Source organism: Sus scrofa, chromosome 18 (assembly GCF_054392235.1).
Source record: "Sus scrofa isolate SSC_HxYL_T2T_F1_AM1 chromosome 18, Sscrofa_HxYL_maternal_Yorkshire_Landrace_v2.0, whole genome shotgun sequence".
NCBI classification, from domain to species: domain Eukaryota; kingdom Metazoa; phylum Chordata; class Mammalia; order Artiodactyla; family Suidae; genus Sus; species Sus scrofa.
The window spans coordinates 49,330,344-49,348,153 of NC_139400.1; the positions used below are offsets into that span (position 1 = coordinate 49,330,344).

At 43.4% G+C, this 17,810-nt stretch overlaps 1 protein-coding gene across 1 annotated transcript; it reads right to left on the reverse strand.

Annotated features, from left to right (window-relative positions):
* Positions 1–1,190: 1,190 nt before the first annotated feature.
* LOC100738935 (uncharacterized) lies at positions 1,191–9,026 on the reverse strand. Its single transcript, XM_005673264.3, has 5 exons — positions 8,937–9,026; positions 8,249–8,398; positions 4,687–6,062; positions 4,410–4,512; positions 1,191–1,356 (listed from the first exon to the last, which is right to left on the reverse strand). Coding segments are annotated over exons 2-5 (1,623 nt in total). The 5' UTR covers positions 8,391–8,398; positions 8,937–9,026; the 3' UTR covers positions 1,191–1,354.
* Between the last annotated feature and the right edge of the window lie 8,784 nt (positions 9,027–17,810).

Here is a 17,810-nt window from a genome sequence, read left to right on the forward strand (position 1 = left end):
GCAAAGGAAGCTTGGTACCCTTCCTACCCAATCCTTTGTTACTCCAACCAATGCAAACTACCTCCAGGATTCCTACCTTCAACTACCTACCTCTGAAGTTCAGTTGTGCTATGATGGGCTTGTCATGCTAGGGAGACAGTGACCACAGGGCAAAAATGGGTTCATCTTAAGTTAAAACTAAGCTATCCTTTATGATGCTGTACCCCAAATGCAGGTCTTCATACAACTACTTGAGGATACTACTGAGTATACAGCAGTAATCAGTATCATCCAAAAATGTACTGCATGCAAGAGAGCAACAACTGCTAGTAAAGTGCTAACAGTGCATTGATAACGCATGAAGATCACCTTATCCAGTCAGCCATGGGTAGGGATACAGGCCAGAACCATTTTCTTAGAGTTACTTAAAGCAGGTCTGAAGTAGGAGTAAGCTAGGCAAAATCACAGACCTTCTACTAAGCCCAGCTTTGGAAACCCCATCTTTTGCTTGTCTCTGCCCACACTGCTATCACACTTTACAATCCTGTCATACCGTCCAGAAGCACCAGGTGAGTTATAGGGAGTTACAAGCACAGCAAAGGATATGCTCACACAGCTTACTTGAGAGGGAACACTGGCCAGTCCCGTCCATGGGTCCCCATAATGAGGACAGACATTCCTGGTGGCACTTCTATTGCCTCCCATACCTGGAACACCCCGACTTCTGCCACGCCACCTTCTTTCAAATAACCTAGGAGTCTTCAAGCACGCATAAACCTTTCGCGTCCCTATTCAGACAACATGCACCATTTATTGGCAGAAAACTGTTTCCACACATTGACCATCCAGATTCTAGGATTTGGGTACAAACAAGTTTTGCTTGCCTAAAACTTCCTTTGTTTCTAGGAGCAGACACTAGATGCAAGAGCATGTGACAACCCGCCCTTCCACACACCTGTCAGTGTTCCTGGCCTCCATTAATAAACAGTGAGTAGGCGTCCTCTCCATCCCCAGGATAGTTTCTCTTTACAGGGACTGCTTAGTCTTATTCTGTCGTTAACCCCTCCATCCTTCTCCTTATCTGAAAGTCCCTGGAGATGACAAGATAGAGCTATTCACGAATGATCCAATTCTACTGGTGTCACGAGTGATGTAGCCCTTTTGAGAGAGGAGGAAAATGCTCAAGAATCACACTTTTGCAATCCAACGTATTTGCTGATTACCACTTTTAATTCCAAAGGTTTTACAATGTCGCATTTTCTTGTTTGTCAGTGTAGCTTTAATAGTTTGAATCAAGAAAGAAGACACATGTTATAATCCATCATGGTGATGCAATATTTAGCTCTTTCTTGTAGCTGGAACTTAGCAATTTGTTTCCTATGAAAAAACAATAGAATACAGTTCCTTAATTCCGTTGTGTAATGATGTTATATGGATAATCATTACCATTATCTTTAGTTTCCATTTTTAGGATAAAGCCAAAGGCCTTAACATTTTGCCTGAGCTTAGTAGTCATTCTTCTTTTTATGACCACTGCAAGGCCAGATGGACCTTTAAAAGGCTGTCAAGCCACTGCTCTAGGGCTAGGAGTTGAGGTGAGGCAGAGATATCTTAAGAGTGAAGGGAAGCCTGTTAAGCCACTGGCCTTAAGGCTTAAGGGTCCTACCAAGCTTCTAGTACCCAGCTCTAAACTAGTACATGAAGGGTGAAGCCACCAGGATAATTCACAAAATCCTACATAATCCACAATATACTACCATTAACAGCACTAGGAATTAAATGTGAAAACTAGCATAAAAATACCATTCCACAGGGCTCAGGGATATATTGTACAACACAGGGAATATAGCCAATATTTTGTAATATCTATAATGGGAAACAACCTCTAAAATTGTATACAGGAGTTCCCGTTGTGGTGCAGCAGAAATGAATCCAACTAGTAACCATGAGAATTGCGGGTTCAATCCCTGGCCTTACTCAGTGGGTTAAGGATCTGGTGCTGCCATGAGCTGTGGCATAAGTCGCAGATATGGCTCAGATCTGGCATTGCTGTGGCTGTGGCGCAGGCCTGCAATGTAGCTGATTAGACCCCTAGCCTGGGAACCTCTTTATGCTGTGGGTGTGGCCCTAAAAAGCAATCAATCAATAAAATAAAATTGTGTACAAATTATAAAATATTTGTAAAATGACAGGAGTTCCCACTGTGGTGCAGTGGATTATGAATCTGACTACAGTGCCTCGAATTACTGTGGAGGAACAGGTTTGACCCCTGGCCTGGAAACTTCCTCATGATGCAAGCATGGCCAAAAAAAAGAAAAAATAATCATACTCAAGATAAAAAATAAAGTGTCTAAAAAAAAAAATCAATGTTAAAAAAAAACAATTCAAAAACACATCGTTCCAGAAAACCAACTCACTTTTTTTTTTTTTTTTTTTTTTTTTTTTTTGTCTGTTGTTGTTGTTGTTGCTATTTCTTGGGCCGCTCCCGCGGCATATGGAGGCTCCCAGGCTAGGGGTTGAATCCGAGCTGTAGCCACCGGCCTACGCCAGAGCCACAGCAACGCGGGATCCGAGCCGCGTCTGCAACCTACACCACAGCTCACGGCAACGCCGGATCGTTAGCCCACTGAGCAAGGGAAGGGACCGAACCCACAACCTCATGGTTCCTAGTCGGATTCGTTAACCACTGCGCCACGATGGGAACTCCCCAACTCACTTTTTATGATACTACTCTATACTATTCTATTGCTCCTGGCAGTAAAATGTATCATCTGGCAAAAATAAAAGACACAATCTAGAGAAAAGAGCCTTCAACCTGGAGATTAAAATCTTGACTCTAACCTGGAATCAACTGAAGTTCCCACTATCTGCTTCACAGGAAGACTCGGGGAGACTTACTTTCAGACATGGCCAAAAGAAAAAGTGCTGAAAACTGCTCAACTACAGTATTAGGGGCTTGCCGGAGAGTAAGTTTACAACCAATGCTACTTCCCAAGATAAAAAAACAGTCACACATGTACTGGTGGGCAATGACGTGGGAAGGCAGAGGCAAGTAAGACTGAGAAGACTAATGGTATTGTGGCTGGTGTTTTAGTCTAACTATCAATTTTATAATGTTAGACATCATGGCAAAGGGCTCACATACGAAATGCTCCAAACATGGTGGCGTTTACAAAAATGCTGCCATTTATCTTTTCTATTTATGGCCACACTTCCAGCATGTGGAAGTGCCCAGGGCAGGGGTCGGATGAGAGCTGCAGCTGAGGCCTACACCACAGCCATGGCAACACCGGATCCTTAACCCAATGAGTGAGACCAGGGATAGAACCAGCATCATTTGGAAGCAATGTCGGGTCCTTAACCTGCTGAACCACAATGAGAACACCCCCAACCCTTTTTTGAAGATTCAGTTGTCCTAGTCCTCTCCATGTCTCTATTTTCCTTTGTGAGTTAGGACCCTCGCCACTTTGTTGTGTTGAATTACAATACTTTTAATTGAATAAAACTGACTTTATACAAGGCTTTCAGCCACATAGGCACTCTCCACTCTAATTCCTCCTATAAAATACTCTCTATAGCACATATCTATCTCACTTCTCTACTCAATCTGGATGAGCCCCTTATTGCCTACAGGATACAAATCTGCAAGTGAAGAGAAAAACTACCACTTTAACCCATTCTTAGCCATTTTCCCAGTTCCTCACAGGTCTCCCCTCTGGCAAGATGTTCTCAAACAAAATCCTGCCCTGGCTGCCCTCTTGAGCTCATGGCTATTGTCTCCACTCCCACAGCAAACCTCCCTCCTGTTTCTATCCAACCACGGATTGTAAATCTGTGTTAAAATTCTCTGCCTTCAGGTTAACGAATCCGACTAGGAACCATGAGGTTGCAGGTTTGGTCCCTGCCCTTGCTCAGTGGGTTAAGGATCCGGCGTTGCCGTGAGCTGTGGTGTAGGTTGCAGACACGGCTCAGATCCCGCGTTGCTGTGGCTCTGGCGTAGGCTGGCAGCTACAGCTCCGATTAGACCCCTAGCCGGGGAACCTCCATATGCCATGGGAGCAGCCCAAAGAAATAGCAAAAAGACAAAAAGCCAAAAAAAAAAAAAAAAAATTCTCTGCCTTCACATGGACCGTCCATTCCTCACAATCCAGCTAGATCTATGTCCTCCTGTCCCAGCCCAACTCTCTTTAGCGCCACCACCCAGCTCATCTTCTGCTACAGCACTCTTTCAAATTACACTGCAATTTCCTAGAATGCAGGAGCTCTTAGAATTCTTTGTAAATCCCATGAATGTGCACACCTACAACTTAAGTGACAACATAACTTTCAAAATGGAGAAATACTGTGGACCCATGGCTGCCTTTGCATCCAGGACCTGGCATGAAGCCGGCACAACAACCAAATAGAATATGAGCCCACTAGTCACTTACATTTGTGGGAGGCCCTCCTGGGTGCCACTCCTTCCAGTCTGGCCATGGTGTGTTTGCTTCGGAGCCTGTCACCACTGCCTTCACAGCCGTCCTGTCGTTTCAACTGGTAAAACACAGGGACACATTCACATTCACCATGCTTTAACTTGTACTTATTTCTGGTGGGCCATACAATAAGTTGGGTAGGGACAGCGCTCTCAGGTGGCACCCTGAGCATCCTTCCAGCCTCCTGGTAAGACCTTCCTTTAGAAGCCTTCAGAGGGCTCTGTAGACTCACTTCTTCAAGGAGGCATTCGACCTCATCCATTTCATCTTCTTCCTCTTCCAACTCAGAGTCTCCTGAATCCTCAGGAATCACAATGTTCAAGGCAGCACTTTTCTTCAACAAACAGACTGTCTTAACATTTGAGAAGGTGCTCAGATCTTTCAGCTTCCTGCCTCTCACAGTCTTAATTGTTGCACATGTTTTGAAGTTCTCATTATACACCTCCCCAATCTCATCATTCATAAGCACTTCTTTATCTGCACTTAATTTCCTGTTCGTGACTAGTTTTTCCCATGATGCCTTGGCTCTGCAATCTGGTGATGCCTCTTCACCTCTGGAGAGCATCTGCTGGGGGGACTTCCGTACCTGTGACTCAAACCAGCTCATATCACACTGGTTGCTCTCATCTACCTTGTTGAACTGGGCCAACCAAGTTGAGGGGTAAGTGTGCCCCTCCGGGCTATTGGTCTCCACCTCATCCCTACACCCCATCTGCTCTGCTCCCTCTCTTGTGCTTTCTGGTGAAAGTTCATGGGAATTCTCAGACTGCACCTCACACCACCAACTCATATCACACTGGATGGCCTCATCTACTTTGTTGACCTGGGCCAACAAGTTTGGGGAAGAAGCACCTCCCTCAGGGTAGCTATTGCTCTCTACCTCTTCCTCTTCACCCACATTCTTAGGGGAGCCATGGCTCCCACTACTGTTCTCTGGCATACTTTTCCCTACAGTAAGGGGTTTCTGAGATTCTGAATGTAGGTTCAGGTGCTTAACAGCTTCCATGCTGGCACAAGGTGGCTTTTCCTGCTGGAGCTTGTTGATATTCCCAATGGATTGGTACAATTTTGAATTCAGGGTATTCTGGCTCACATCTCTGTCTTTTACTGCATTTGGAAGTGGTGGGATTTGGGAGTCAACTGCATATCCCTTTCTTTCTTCACTCAAGTTCATGAGGCCTTTCCCCTCATGAGGATCATAGAGCATACCTCTACTTTCACAGGAACTATATGAAATCCCATTGTACTGCACCTCATTCCCTGGCATGGCTTTACCATATGCCACATCATACGATGGCATAGTTTCTTTCAAGGTATCTGTAGGGACACTGGTCACCCTTCCTACATCACAGCTGTCACCTTCTGAGTACGTGTCCTGCTTCTCATTCAAGTTCTCAGCCTGTTGAGGTTCAGTTTCTGTTTGTGTGTCTTTAGTTTTCATTTTTTCCCAATAGCCACCACACTGTCGGAATGGTGCTGTGTTATAATACAGAGGGACTATGGGTCTTCGATTAAGAGCAGTCGGCAATGGGGACAGAGGGACAAGGAAGCCAGGATACTCATTGAACACCACAGCATATGGAAAATACAGACTTCCGTTTGTGAAACCTAGAAAGAGAAAGGGTTAGTTAGCCATTTTGTCTCCTGCAGCCAGTCACAACATTCAGCCAGTGCACACCTGCAGAGACACGACTGTTCCAATCCACCACAGGACTACCACCTAGTCTTCTGCTACCTCCTCAGTTACCAATGCAAAGGACTTAAGCTGCAGCTGTGGCAATGCCAGGTCCCTAACCCATTGTGCTGGGCTGGGGATTGAACCCAAGTCCCAGCAGCTCCTAACACACCTTTGTAATGTTTTCTGGCTGCAGCTCTGCTTTGACCCATAGCTTGGGAACTTCCATAGGCCAAAGGGGTGGCCTTAAGAAGCAAAAAACAAAAACAAACAAACAAAAATGAGCAAAAACAAATAAAAACAATTTAAAAAGTGGAAGTATTTCAGAGAAACTGAGAAGAAAAGGTCATTTTTTTCACTGACACATAACAATCCCTAGTGTGTATGCACTTCACAGAAAGCGAGGTCATAGAACTGCAAGGAGACGATGAATCCATTGTTGGAAACTTTAACACATCTATATCAGAAACTGACAGATGCAGCTGGTTTAAAAAAAAAAAAAATTCAGTAAGGCTCGCTGAACCCCAAAGCACCATTTGGACATAACTGACCTCTACAGACTAGTTCACCCAACAGAGTACACATTTTTTTCCCACACTCACGTGGGCATTCAGCAAAATATTCTGAATAGTGGGCCATAAGACACACTTACAGATTTAAAAGTATACAAATCATGAAATGTCTGCTTAGGGCACATCTGAATGAATGTAAAAAAACAAAAAGACACAAATGACCAAAATCAAACATGAAAGGAGTTCCTGCTGTGGCACAGTGAGTTAATGATCTGGCTTGTCTTTCTGGAGGCACCAGTTCCATCCAGCTGTGGCAGAGGTCACCACTCTGGTTTGGACTTGATCTCTGGCCCAGGAACTTCCATATGCCACAGGTGTGGCTGAAAAAGGGGGGAAAAAATGAAAGAGGATCCATCACTAAAGATCCCATGGACTTTAAAAGAAATGAATACTACTGGAGTTCCTGCTGTGGTTCAGCAGGTTAAGAACATAACATAATGTCCCTGAGGATGTGGGTTCAATCCCTGGCCTCGCTCAGTGGGTTAACAATTCAGTGTTGCTGAATCTGTAGGTCACAGATGTGGCTCAGATCCGGCAGGGCTGTGTGGCTGTGGTGTAGGCCTGCAGGTGTAGCTCTGATTCAGACTCCAGCCTGGGAACTTTCATATGCAGCAGGTGAGGCAAGAAAAGAAAAGGAAAAATAAAACAAAAAAAGATGAGTATTATGAACCTATTCCCACAAATATAATCACATAGATAAAATGGACAGATTCTTTAAGAGACAGTTTGCCAAAACACACAAATAGAGATGGACAATCTGAATAGAGCTCTATCTGCTAAATCAAGATGACTACCTTCCAAACATTTTCAATTCTTATTTGTCATCTTCCTCCAAGGTGCTTTTCTAACCGCACATTAATAGATTTTAGAATTTTTTTGGCCTTGTTGAATTCCATCCCTGGTCAGTGTTTAATGACCCTGAGGACATGGGTTTGAACCGTACTCAGTGGGTTAAGGATCCGGCATTGCTATGAGCTGTGGGGTAGGTTGCAGGCATGACTTGGATCCCAAATTGCTGTGGCTCTGGTGTAGGCCAGCGGCTGCAGCTCCAATTCAACCCCTACTTTGGGAACTTCCATATGCCACAGGTGTGGCCCTAAAAAAAAAAAAAAAAAAAAAAAAGGCAATTTTTTTGGCCTTGTTGAGAAAATTATAGGGACGAGGAGCTCTAAGGTACCTCTGCCAAGCAGCCTGGTCTCAGAGCATGAGGAGACTGGTTGGACTACTGTGTGACCCTGGGCCAGTCACTGACTGGGAGCCTCAGTTCCCTCATGTGGGAAGCAAGGACAGCAACGCTGCCTCGCCCATGGTCAAATGCGAGAACCCATGTGTAGTATTCAGCAGAGTCACTGGCATGAAGCTAGATTTCAAGTGTTTCCTGTGACCCTGGACTACAAACACTGCCCCACGGTGCTGCCACCATCTCTTTGGTGTCAGCACAGGGCAAGGAAGGGAGGCATGGAAAAAGGGGTTAGAAAACCTTCAGGCTTTGGTTTAGAGGGAGGGTCTCTAATCCCATTGAGCCTCTGAGGATTCAGATTCCTTACCTGCCCCAGGAATGGAGAGTGGATTATAGGTGGCATTCTGGTACCAGGGACCCAGGTGAGGCTGCTGGGTCATAGGAGGCACGTAAAAGAAAGGTCTGGAGTTACTGCCCTCAAAAGTTTCGTTGTTTCCTGCAAAGTTCATTGTCCAGGCTGAAAAACAGGTAGGTGTCTGTAGTTAGGGAAGGACAGCCGCCCTCTGCCCTGTAAAGTTCTGTGAAGGAAGAAAGTCATGCTCAACCCCCATCAGAACTGTGAGCCTGGGTGGCAGGTCCCTGACTTTCTCTTCCAGATCACCTGGGATGGGGACAGGGGGCGCAGCCCTCTGGGCCCTGCTTGACCAGTGAGGCAGCGCCCAGAGGCTGCAAGTGCTGAACAAACCTAGACTCCCCAGGCGGTAGCACCTTGTAGACATGAGGCCTTGAAGGCAAGGAGGACCCAGTATCAGGCGCCAAACTGGAAGGAGGGGCTGAGACCCAGGCTGCATCCCCCGCCCCTTCTCTGAAGCCTCTCCAGCTTGCCCCTCTGCCCCCACCCTGGGCTCAACCCCTCCTCAGTCCTGGAGTCCAGGGCAGGACTCTGCATCTCCTCACGCTCCCCTCCCTGCGGGCCAATCTGTTCCTGCGACCGCCATCCCTGCGCCCGCCTCCAGTACCCCCGCCGGCCGACTCGCCGCACCTGCCACACCTACCTGCTCTATACCTCCAAGTCTGCGACTGCGAGCCTCTATGGCGCTGCGCACCACCTGCACAGGTCGGACCTCGGAGAGAAAAGAGCCTACGCCGCTGGTAGCGAAGGCTCCGTCTTTATCTGGGCACTAGGATGAGCACCTGCAGCCTCTCTGGCAGGTACCGCCCCCAGCCGTTAGCCAGCGCGTGCGCCCTGTGCGCGCTCCCAAGCCAGGTGGCTCCCACGGAAGGCTCTAGAAGAACCTGCTGAGGCCTGGTGGAGACGAGCAGTCCTCTGCACCCTCTTCTGGGTGAATCCCAGGCCCCGCTTCTGCACATCCCTGTTGCACGGAGGCGCCCTGGACTTTGCTTTTCTAGAGGACAGAGCCCTTCCTGTCCCCCTCAGTCTCCCAGACCGTCCCCTCCTCTGAGTGTGCAGTTGGGACACAGGTCGTGGCTGCTCCTCTGAGCTCCTGGTCTCTTTCCATCCTCGGGCCTAGAGCCGCTGACGCTTAAGGAAGAGGAGAAGCAGAGAGGAAGGAGGCCAGCCTGGGCGGAGGACAGACAGCCCTGAGAGGAGGAAGGGGCGCAGAGGTGGGATGAACACGTTTGCTGAATGCTGGGGAGAGCAACCTCTCGGGGGAAGGGGCTCCTGCAGGTGGGACGCCACTGGCGGGGAAGTGGAGGGACCGAAAGGCGCTGGCGTGTGTGTGGGTGACGGATGGGCATCTCGGAAGGGCCGCTGGCGCCTACAGAGTGCTCTGTGCGTGAGAGGAAGGAAAGCCATAGGACGGTGAATGGGAGGTAGTGAAGGGGCGTCCTGGGGTTGTAAGGAGGAGTTTGGCTTTTGAAAGACGGGGATTGAGTTCTGTGTGTCTCGGGGATGGAGAGACAGGGAGACATGACTGACGTGGAGGGAGAGGGATGTTAGGACGTCGGGAGAGAGGAGCCCAGCCTGGGTCCAGTGCTTGGCCTTGGACAGAAGGAAGGCTTTGAGGCGGGAGGGAAATGGAGACCTGAAGGCAGGGATTTAAGTACTTGAGCATTTGATGACCTTGTCATTACTATTATTTTCAATCAAGAGAGGCGGGAATAGTACTTCTGGGGGGCACTGAAAGTTTGAAATGGAAAAAAAAAAAAGAAAAGAAAGTTTGAAATGACTGCGTTATCACGCTATCTGGGTTTGGCCAGATGTTGCAGTTGGTGAAACAGAGTAAAGGTTTTCTTTGTGTCTAAAGAACTCTGGAGTGGACTGCTTGAGGGCTGGTCTGGTGCCACAGGATTGGTTCTGGGTTCCACAACAGACCCCATCTGTTCACGCTTTACCCCAACATCCTTAGCACCAGCTTCCTTATTCTATTTGATTCTCTATCCAAATGCCCCCTGCAAGCAGAAAGCAGGAGAAAAATAAGGGAATGGCTAAGGTGGAAAAGGGGGAGGGGGCAGGAACCCCCACAAAGGGCGCCCAGTCAGCCAGTCAGTCATCAGTCTTGTTCTTAAAGATCTCTAATAGAAAACAGGTGCAGCTTCACGTGCTCTCTCTTTGGTTACCACCAGGTGAAGGATGTGTAGGTGCTCTTGTCCTCTGTGTGTAGGGCATATTGCCACTTGGAATAAACTTAGATGCTGTGACTAAGAAAGAGTGGAGAATAGTTATTGATCCGGCAGGTAACTAACAATGTCAGCTGCCATGCTTCAGGTAATGAAAGAAGCAGTTCTCCCACTTCCCTCCCTCCACGGGCAAGTGTCTTTATAAAGGGCCATAAACACTCAGCCTTCTCCACCTCCTCTTCCTTCACTCGCTGCAAATCCAGATTTTGTTACCATTATGCCCACTCACCCACCCTCACCAAGGACACTAATGAACCACTTGCTGCTAAATGGCATGGAAACGATTTAGCTCATTTCACTCAACCTCACCTCCCAGCTACCAGCCTGACTGGCTGCCTCTCTGCTGATACTCCTTAAAGTCTTTTACTCGCTCTCTTCCCATATTTCTCTCTTTAATGTTCATATTCTCCAGATTATAGTCCTAAATATTTCTCCCTCTTACTCCACTGACTCTCTCTTCATTTTCACCCATTCTCACGGCTTCAGCTGCAACCAGCATACTGCTCACACCAAATCTGTCTCGGGTCTCTCTACTAGATATTTATATCTCAACAGCAGACTTGGGTTGTTGTTGGGATATGCAAAATGATGTCTTTTGTTATTCATAATAAGCCCCTTTCTACCACTTCAGGATTTATGCTCAGGAGGTATTTCGGGGTGGGGCTCCTAGATAACTCTAGGAAGGAGGCAGGTCACCAGAGAGACCAAACTTGGGATTAAAGCACAGGACCTTTCATCCCTGCCCCCCAGCCCCAGGCAGATTGAGTTCAATAAAACTCTTGAACCTGGCACTGTTTGTTTTTTTTTTTACACTGTACAGCATGGGGACCAAGTCACACATACATGTATACATACCTGGCACTGTTTATTAAGTAGCCAAGAAATGTCATTGATTATTCCTTTTCTTATTTTTTTCAAAACGCAATATTAGAGAAAAAAACAAATGTTCTTCAGTGTGTAAATGTGTAAAATGGTTAAAAATTCTATCCATACCATGGGAAAAAAATTCAGGGATAGAAAAAAAATGAAGTATTGATGCACAGAACAACTTAGGTAAATCTTAAGGACATTATGCTGAATAAATCAGTGTTTTCCAGTGGGTAAGTTGGGGTGAGATTGAGACAATAAAGCTGTGATACATGGGAACGTATTTGTGGTGAAGGACCCTACTCCTGGATCCTGTTCTATATCCTGATCTCACCTTACAAAATTTCTTAGAACTATATACCTATAACAAAAAAAGTACTGGTGAAAACCAATGACGTTCAGGTAAGATGTATGGGGGACCTTCTATATTGTACCAATTGTAAAGCAAGTAGGGAGAAAAAGAGAACGAGCCAGGTGTTCAGGCAAAGAGAAGAAAATTTATTATAGGGAAAAGGAGAGGGTGACTGGCCCTTGAAAAGAGCCAGCTCCCCGCCCTTCTGGCATGGCCTTCTTATACCCCACAGAAAGGAAACTGGATTTTCCGACGCGGGGGAAGGTTAATTTATCATTTGCTTGCATCTGGACTCTGGTGGTCACATAGTCATGAGAAAGTTGGAGGTATCTCATGGTAGGGTGGTCTTTGTAATCTTGAGAAAGCCGCAGTGTGTGATGTCACATGGTAGAGGGGTCTCGTAGTCTTGGGAAAGTAGGTACCAGTGGCAAAAACAGGATGTCACTTGAGCAAGGTTGTCAGTCTCATGAGTCAGCGTAATGAGCCATTTTAACAATGAGCCCCATGTAGCCCCTACCACCAATGTCAACTTGTTTGTTTTGTAATTGAGCTGTGATATAGGCTGGTGCTACTGGGGGAAGCAGTGTAAAAGGTAAGTGGAAATTCTCTGTACTATATTTGCAGCTTCTATGGGGGTCTAAAAGTATTTTTAAATGAATATTTAAAATACAAGTCACTTGAAAAAAAAGAAAAGTACAAGAAGGAGAGAAGGAAGGAAAGAAAAAGAAAGATACCGCCAACCAAGATATCTTGCTTAGAAGAAATCTGTTTTTACAAAAAATGATTGGTGGAGCTGAAGAAAAAATACATAGCAGATAAATAAACTTATAAATTTATAATGTGGAAGAGCTTCTGAAAAAATTTGCATCATTCATTACTGTTAATTGAATTATATGATCTTATAAATAAGCCTGTGGTTACACATCAAATTCGGCAGCCAGACTTAAATGCAATAAACCCTTTTCTTATACTTTTATTGATTTTGTTTAAGAGGGAAGTTACATCAGTTAATAAATGCCATATATTCTCACTGATGTACTCCAGAAGCATAGGGATATTGTAATATGCCATATTGTTGGACCACCAAAGGTACTCATTCTCTTGCAACCCAGATTAGAATGTTCCCCAACTTCCCAACCTGAAATACCACCTGGTCATTCTGAATGCTCTGATGACCCAGAATCAATGTAGATACTCTCATATTTTTCCTGAACCTGCTTTAGATTACTTAGGCTCTTTAGGTATAGTTTTAAAGGGGGACAAAACTACCGAACCCATTCCAAACAAGGTTGAAGAATCTTGTGGCAACCAAACTGCCAGTTCAGATGTATTCCATGACAGCTGCAACGGTAATTACAAAAACAATAATAAATAGGGGTTCCTTTTTGGTGGAATGGGTTAAGGATCCGGTATTGTCATTTCAGCATGTCTGGTTGCTGCTGTAGCACAGGTTCAATTTCTGGCCCAGGAACTTCCATATGCCGTAGGCTCAGCCAATAAAAATAAAAATAAATAAGCCATTAGAAAAAGTAAATAAGGCAAGGCAGAAATGAGGTGAATTTTAAAAAATAAAAGTAAGCAATAATGAAAATTTTAAGCCATGTGCCATCAAGATTTAGGATACAAAGAAATTGACACATACATATTTGGAATTTTTCTTTTTTGGCCACCCCTCAGCATATGAAGTTCCCTGGCCAGGGATCAGGGATCAGATCTGTGACAATACAGGATCATTTTTACCTCATTCTGCCAGATCAGGCAGAATGAACTTATGTCCCAGTGCTGCAGAGACAGCACCAACCTCATTGCACCACACTGGGAACTCCCGGAAACTTATTTAATGCTATAACTACATGCACATTCTACAACCTTTTGTTGATGTTCTATTCATTAGCTTGTTTTGTTTTTTAGATTCCACATATAAGTGATATATAGTGTTTGTCTTTCTTTGATTTATTTCACTAAGCAAAATCCCTCCAAGTCCACACATGCTGTTGAAAATGTCAGAATTCCAGTCTTTTATATGGCTGTGTAGTACTTCATTTTTTATACATGCCACATCTTCTTTATCCACTTATCTGTTGGTGAACACTTAGGTTGCTTCCATATCTTGACTGCTGAAAAATAATGCTGCCATTATCATGGGGGTGCATGTTCTTTTCAAATTACTGTTCTCATTTTCTTCATATTGATACCCGGTGTGAAAGTGCTGGTTTATATGGTAGTTCCATTTTTAGTTTTTTAAAGAAGCTCCATACAGTTTTTCACAATGGCTACATCTATTTACATTCTACAAATAGCGTAGAAAACTTCACTCTTCTCCATATCCTTGCCTAAAGGACCTAGAAAAAGAACAAACAAAACCCAAAGTTAGTAGAAGGAAAGAAATCATAAAGAACAGAGCAGAAATAAGATAGAGACAAAAAAATAGAAAATATTAATGAAACTAAGAGCTGGTTCTTTGAACAGATGAACAATATTGATAAACCTTTATTGAACAAAGTCATCAAGAAAAAAATAGGGTCCAAATCAATAAAATCAGAAGTGAAAAATAAGTTACAACTCAAATAACAGAAATACAAATGATCACAAGAGACTACTACGGACAACTAAATGCCAATAAAATTAACATTCTGGAAGAAATGGACAGATTCCTAGAAATGTATTCTCTCCCAAAGATTACTGAACAGGAAGAAATAGAAAATATGAGCAGATCAGTAACCAGTAATGAAATTTAATAATTAATTTTTAAAAATGTTAACTCCCCAAAAAAAGTCCAGGACTAGGTGGCTTCACAGATGAAGTCTACCAAACATGTAGAGAAGAGTTAATGCCAATCCTTCTCTATTCCAAAAAAGTTGCAGAGGAGGGAATGCTTCCAACCTCATTCTGTGTGTCTAGCATCACTCTGACACCAAAACCAAATATATAAAGTAAAAAAATTATAGGCCAATACCACTAATGCACATAGATGAAACATTGTTGAAATTCTTTTTTTTTTTTCTTGTCTTTTTAGGGATGCAGCCATGATATGTGGAGGTTCCCAGGCTAGGGGTCAAATTGGAGCCGTAGCTGCTGGCCACAGCCATAGCCACAGCAACACCAGATCCAAGCCACATCTATAACCTACACCACAGCTCACAGCAAAGCAGCATCCTTAATCCACTGAGCAAGGCCAGGGATTGAACCTGTGTCCTCATGGATACCAGTCAGATTTATTTCCACTGAGCCACAACAGGAACTCCATGAAATTCCTAACAAAATATTAACAGACCAAATCCAACAAGATGTTAAAATGATCATACACCATGATCAAGTAGAATTTATCCCAGGGATTTTTCAATATCAGCAAATCAATCAACTGATATTCCTCTTTAACAAATTAAAAAATACAAAACACATGATCATCTCAAAAGATACAGGAAAAACTTTTGAACAACTCAAAATCCACTTATGATTTTAAAAATTCTCCAAAATTGTGTATAGAAGGAACACACTGCAACGTAATAAAGTCCACATATGATAAGTCCACATATTCAATGGTGAGAAGCTGAAAGCATTTCCTTTAAGATCAGGAACAAGACAAGAATGCCCACTCTCACCACTTTTATTCAACATAATACTGGAATTCCTAGCCACAGCAGTCAGAAAAGAAAAAGAAACAAAAGATTCCAAATTGGAAAGGAAGAGGAAAAACATCATCTGTGTGTATGATGCTACATATAAAATACCTTAGAGTTCCCATTGTGGCTCAGTGGTAATGAAACTGACTAGTATCCATGAGGATGCTGGTTCAATCCCAGGCCCCACTCAGTGGGTTAAAAGGATCTGGCATTGCCAGGAGCTCTGGTGTTGCTGTGACTGTGGTATAGGCCGGCAGCTGCAGCTCCGATTTGACCCCTATCCTGGAAACTTCTATATGCCGCAGGTTCAGCCCCAAAAACAACAACAACAACAAAAAAAAAAGAAAGGAAGAAAATCCTAAAGATGCCACCAAAACACTTCTAGAGCTCATCAATGAATTCAGTAAAGTTGCAGGATACAAAATTAATATGCAGAAATCTCTTGCATTTCTATACAACAAGGAACTATATAACAAGGAACTATCAGAAGGAGAAATTTAGGAAACAATCCCATTTACCATCACATCAAAAAGAATAAAATACCTAGGAATAAACCTATCTGAGCAGGTAAAATATCTGTCCTTGGAGAATTGAACACACTGATGAAAGAAATTAAAGATGACACAAAGAGATGGAAAATACACTGTGTTCATGTATTGGAAGAATTAATATTGTTATAATGACCACACTACCCAATGCAATCTACAGATTTGATGCAATTTCTATCAAAATACCAATTAGAAACTTTCACAAAAATAGAATAAATAATTTTAAAAATTTTTTTGGTCTTTTTTGTTTGTTTTTTTAGGGCCCTTCCAGCAGCATATGGAGGTTCCCAGGCTAGGGTCAAATCAGAGCTGTAGCCGCTCACCTGCACCACAGCAACTCGGGATCCAAGCCACGTCTGCAACCTACACCACAGCTCACGGCAGCACTGGATCCTTACCCCATTGAGCAAGGCCAGGGATCGAACCCATGACCTCATGGATTCTAGTCAGTTTCGCTAACTGCTGAGCCATGATGGGGACTCCCCAAAATTTTTAATTTTATATGGAAACACAAAAGACCCCAAGTAGGCAGGACAGTCTTGAAAAAAACAGAACTGGAGGAATCAGGGTCCCTGGCTTCAGACTGTATTACAAAACTACAATAATCAAAACATTATGGTATGGCACAAAAACATATAGTGGAACAGATAAAATTCAATCAATGGAACAGAATAGAGTTCAGAAATAAACCCATATATCTATGGTCAATTAATCTACAACAAAGGAGGCAAGAATATACAATGGAGAAAAGATAGTCTCTTCAATAAGAAGTGCTGGGAAAATGGGCAGCTACATGTAAAAAAAATGTAATTAGAACTTTTTCACACAACATTGTAAATCAATATTTTTATTTTAAAATGTGGAAAAAAAACATTTTATACCATCATATACAAAAGTAAGCTCAAAATGGATTAAAGACCTAAATGTAAAACTGGAAACCATAAAACTCCCAGAAGAAAACATAGGCAGAACACTTTTTGACATAAATCATAGCAATATATTTTTTTGTATTTGTCTACTAAGGCAAAGGAAATAGATGCCAAAATAAATGATACCTAATTAAACTTAAAAGCTTTTGTACAGCAAAAAGAAAGCACTGACAAAAGAGAAAGACAATTTACTGAATGGGAGAAAAAGCTTGCAAGTGATATGACAAATAAGGGATTCATATCCAAAATGTATAAACAGCTCATACAACTCAACATCAAAAAAACGATGAACTCAATTTAAAAAAAAAAAAATGAGACAAGTCCTGAATAGCCATTCTTCTAGAGAAGACACAGATAGCCAGTCGGTACACAAAAAGATGCTCAACATTGTTAATCATCAGAAAAATGAAAATCAAAACCACAATGAGCTATTATCACCTCACACCTGTCAGATAATTAATCATCAAAAAAACTACAAATAGGGAATTTCCTGGTGGCACAGCAGGTTAAGGATCTGGTGTGGTCACTGGTGTGACTCAGATTGCTGCCTCGGCTCAGATTTGATCCCTGGAATGTCCGTATGCTGTGGGCTTAGCCAAAAAAAAAAAAAAAAAAAAAAAAAAAAAAAAAAAAAATTTCATAAAACAGGAGATCTCTTAGTGAGTGAGGTATAGAGAAATGATAAGCAAAAGGACTGGGCTCTAGGGTGTTGCAGAGGTCAGGGAGAAGAGGAGGAGTCTGCCAGAAAGCTGAACAGGGGTATCTAAGCAGAGCAAAGGAAAACCAGATATGTTATCTGGAAGGAAATGAAAAAAAAAAAAGTGTATCTAGAAAGAAGGAGTAACCAGCTATATCAAATGCTGCTGACACATCACAAAGAATGAAGACTTGGGGGACATAACAGTTTTTAAAGGCATGAGCCCACTGTGTCCTCCTTTGCCTGGCAAAGCAGCAAAGCTATATTTCT

Excerpts from the sequence above, each read along its gene's own strand:
- LOC100738935 (XM_005673264.3), bottom strand. The coding sequence starts at position 8,390 with ATGAACTTTGCAGGAAACAACGAAACTTTTGAGGGCAGTAACTCCAGA. Across the intron at positions 6,063-8,248 it reads ACTCTCCATTCCTGGGGCAG|GTTTCACAAACGGAAGTCTG; the intron begins GTAAGGAATCTG and ends TTCTCTTTCTAG. Across the intron at positions 4,513-4,686 it reads TCGAATGCCTCCTTGAAGAA|TTGAAACGACAGGACGGCTG; the intron begins GTGAGTCTACAG and ends GTGTTTTACCAG.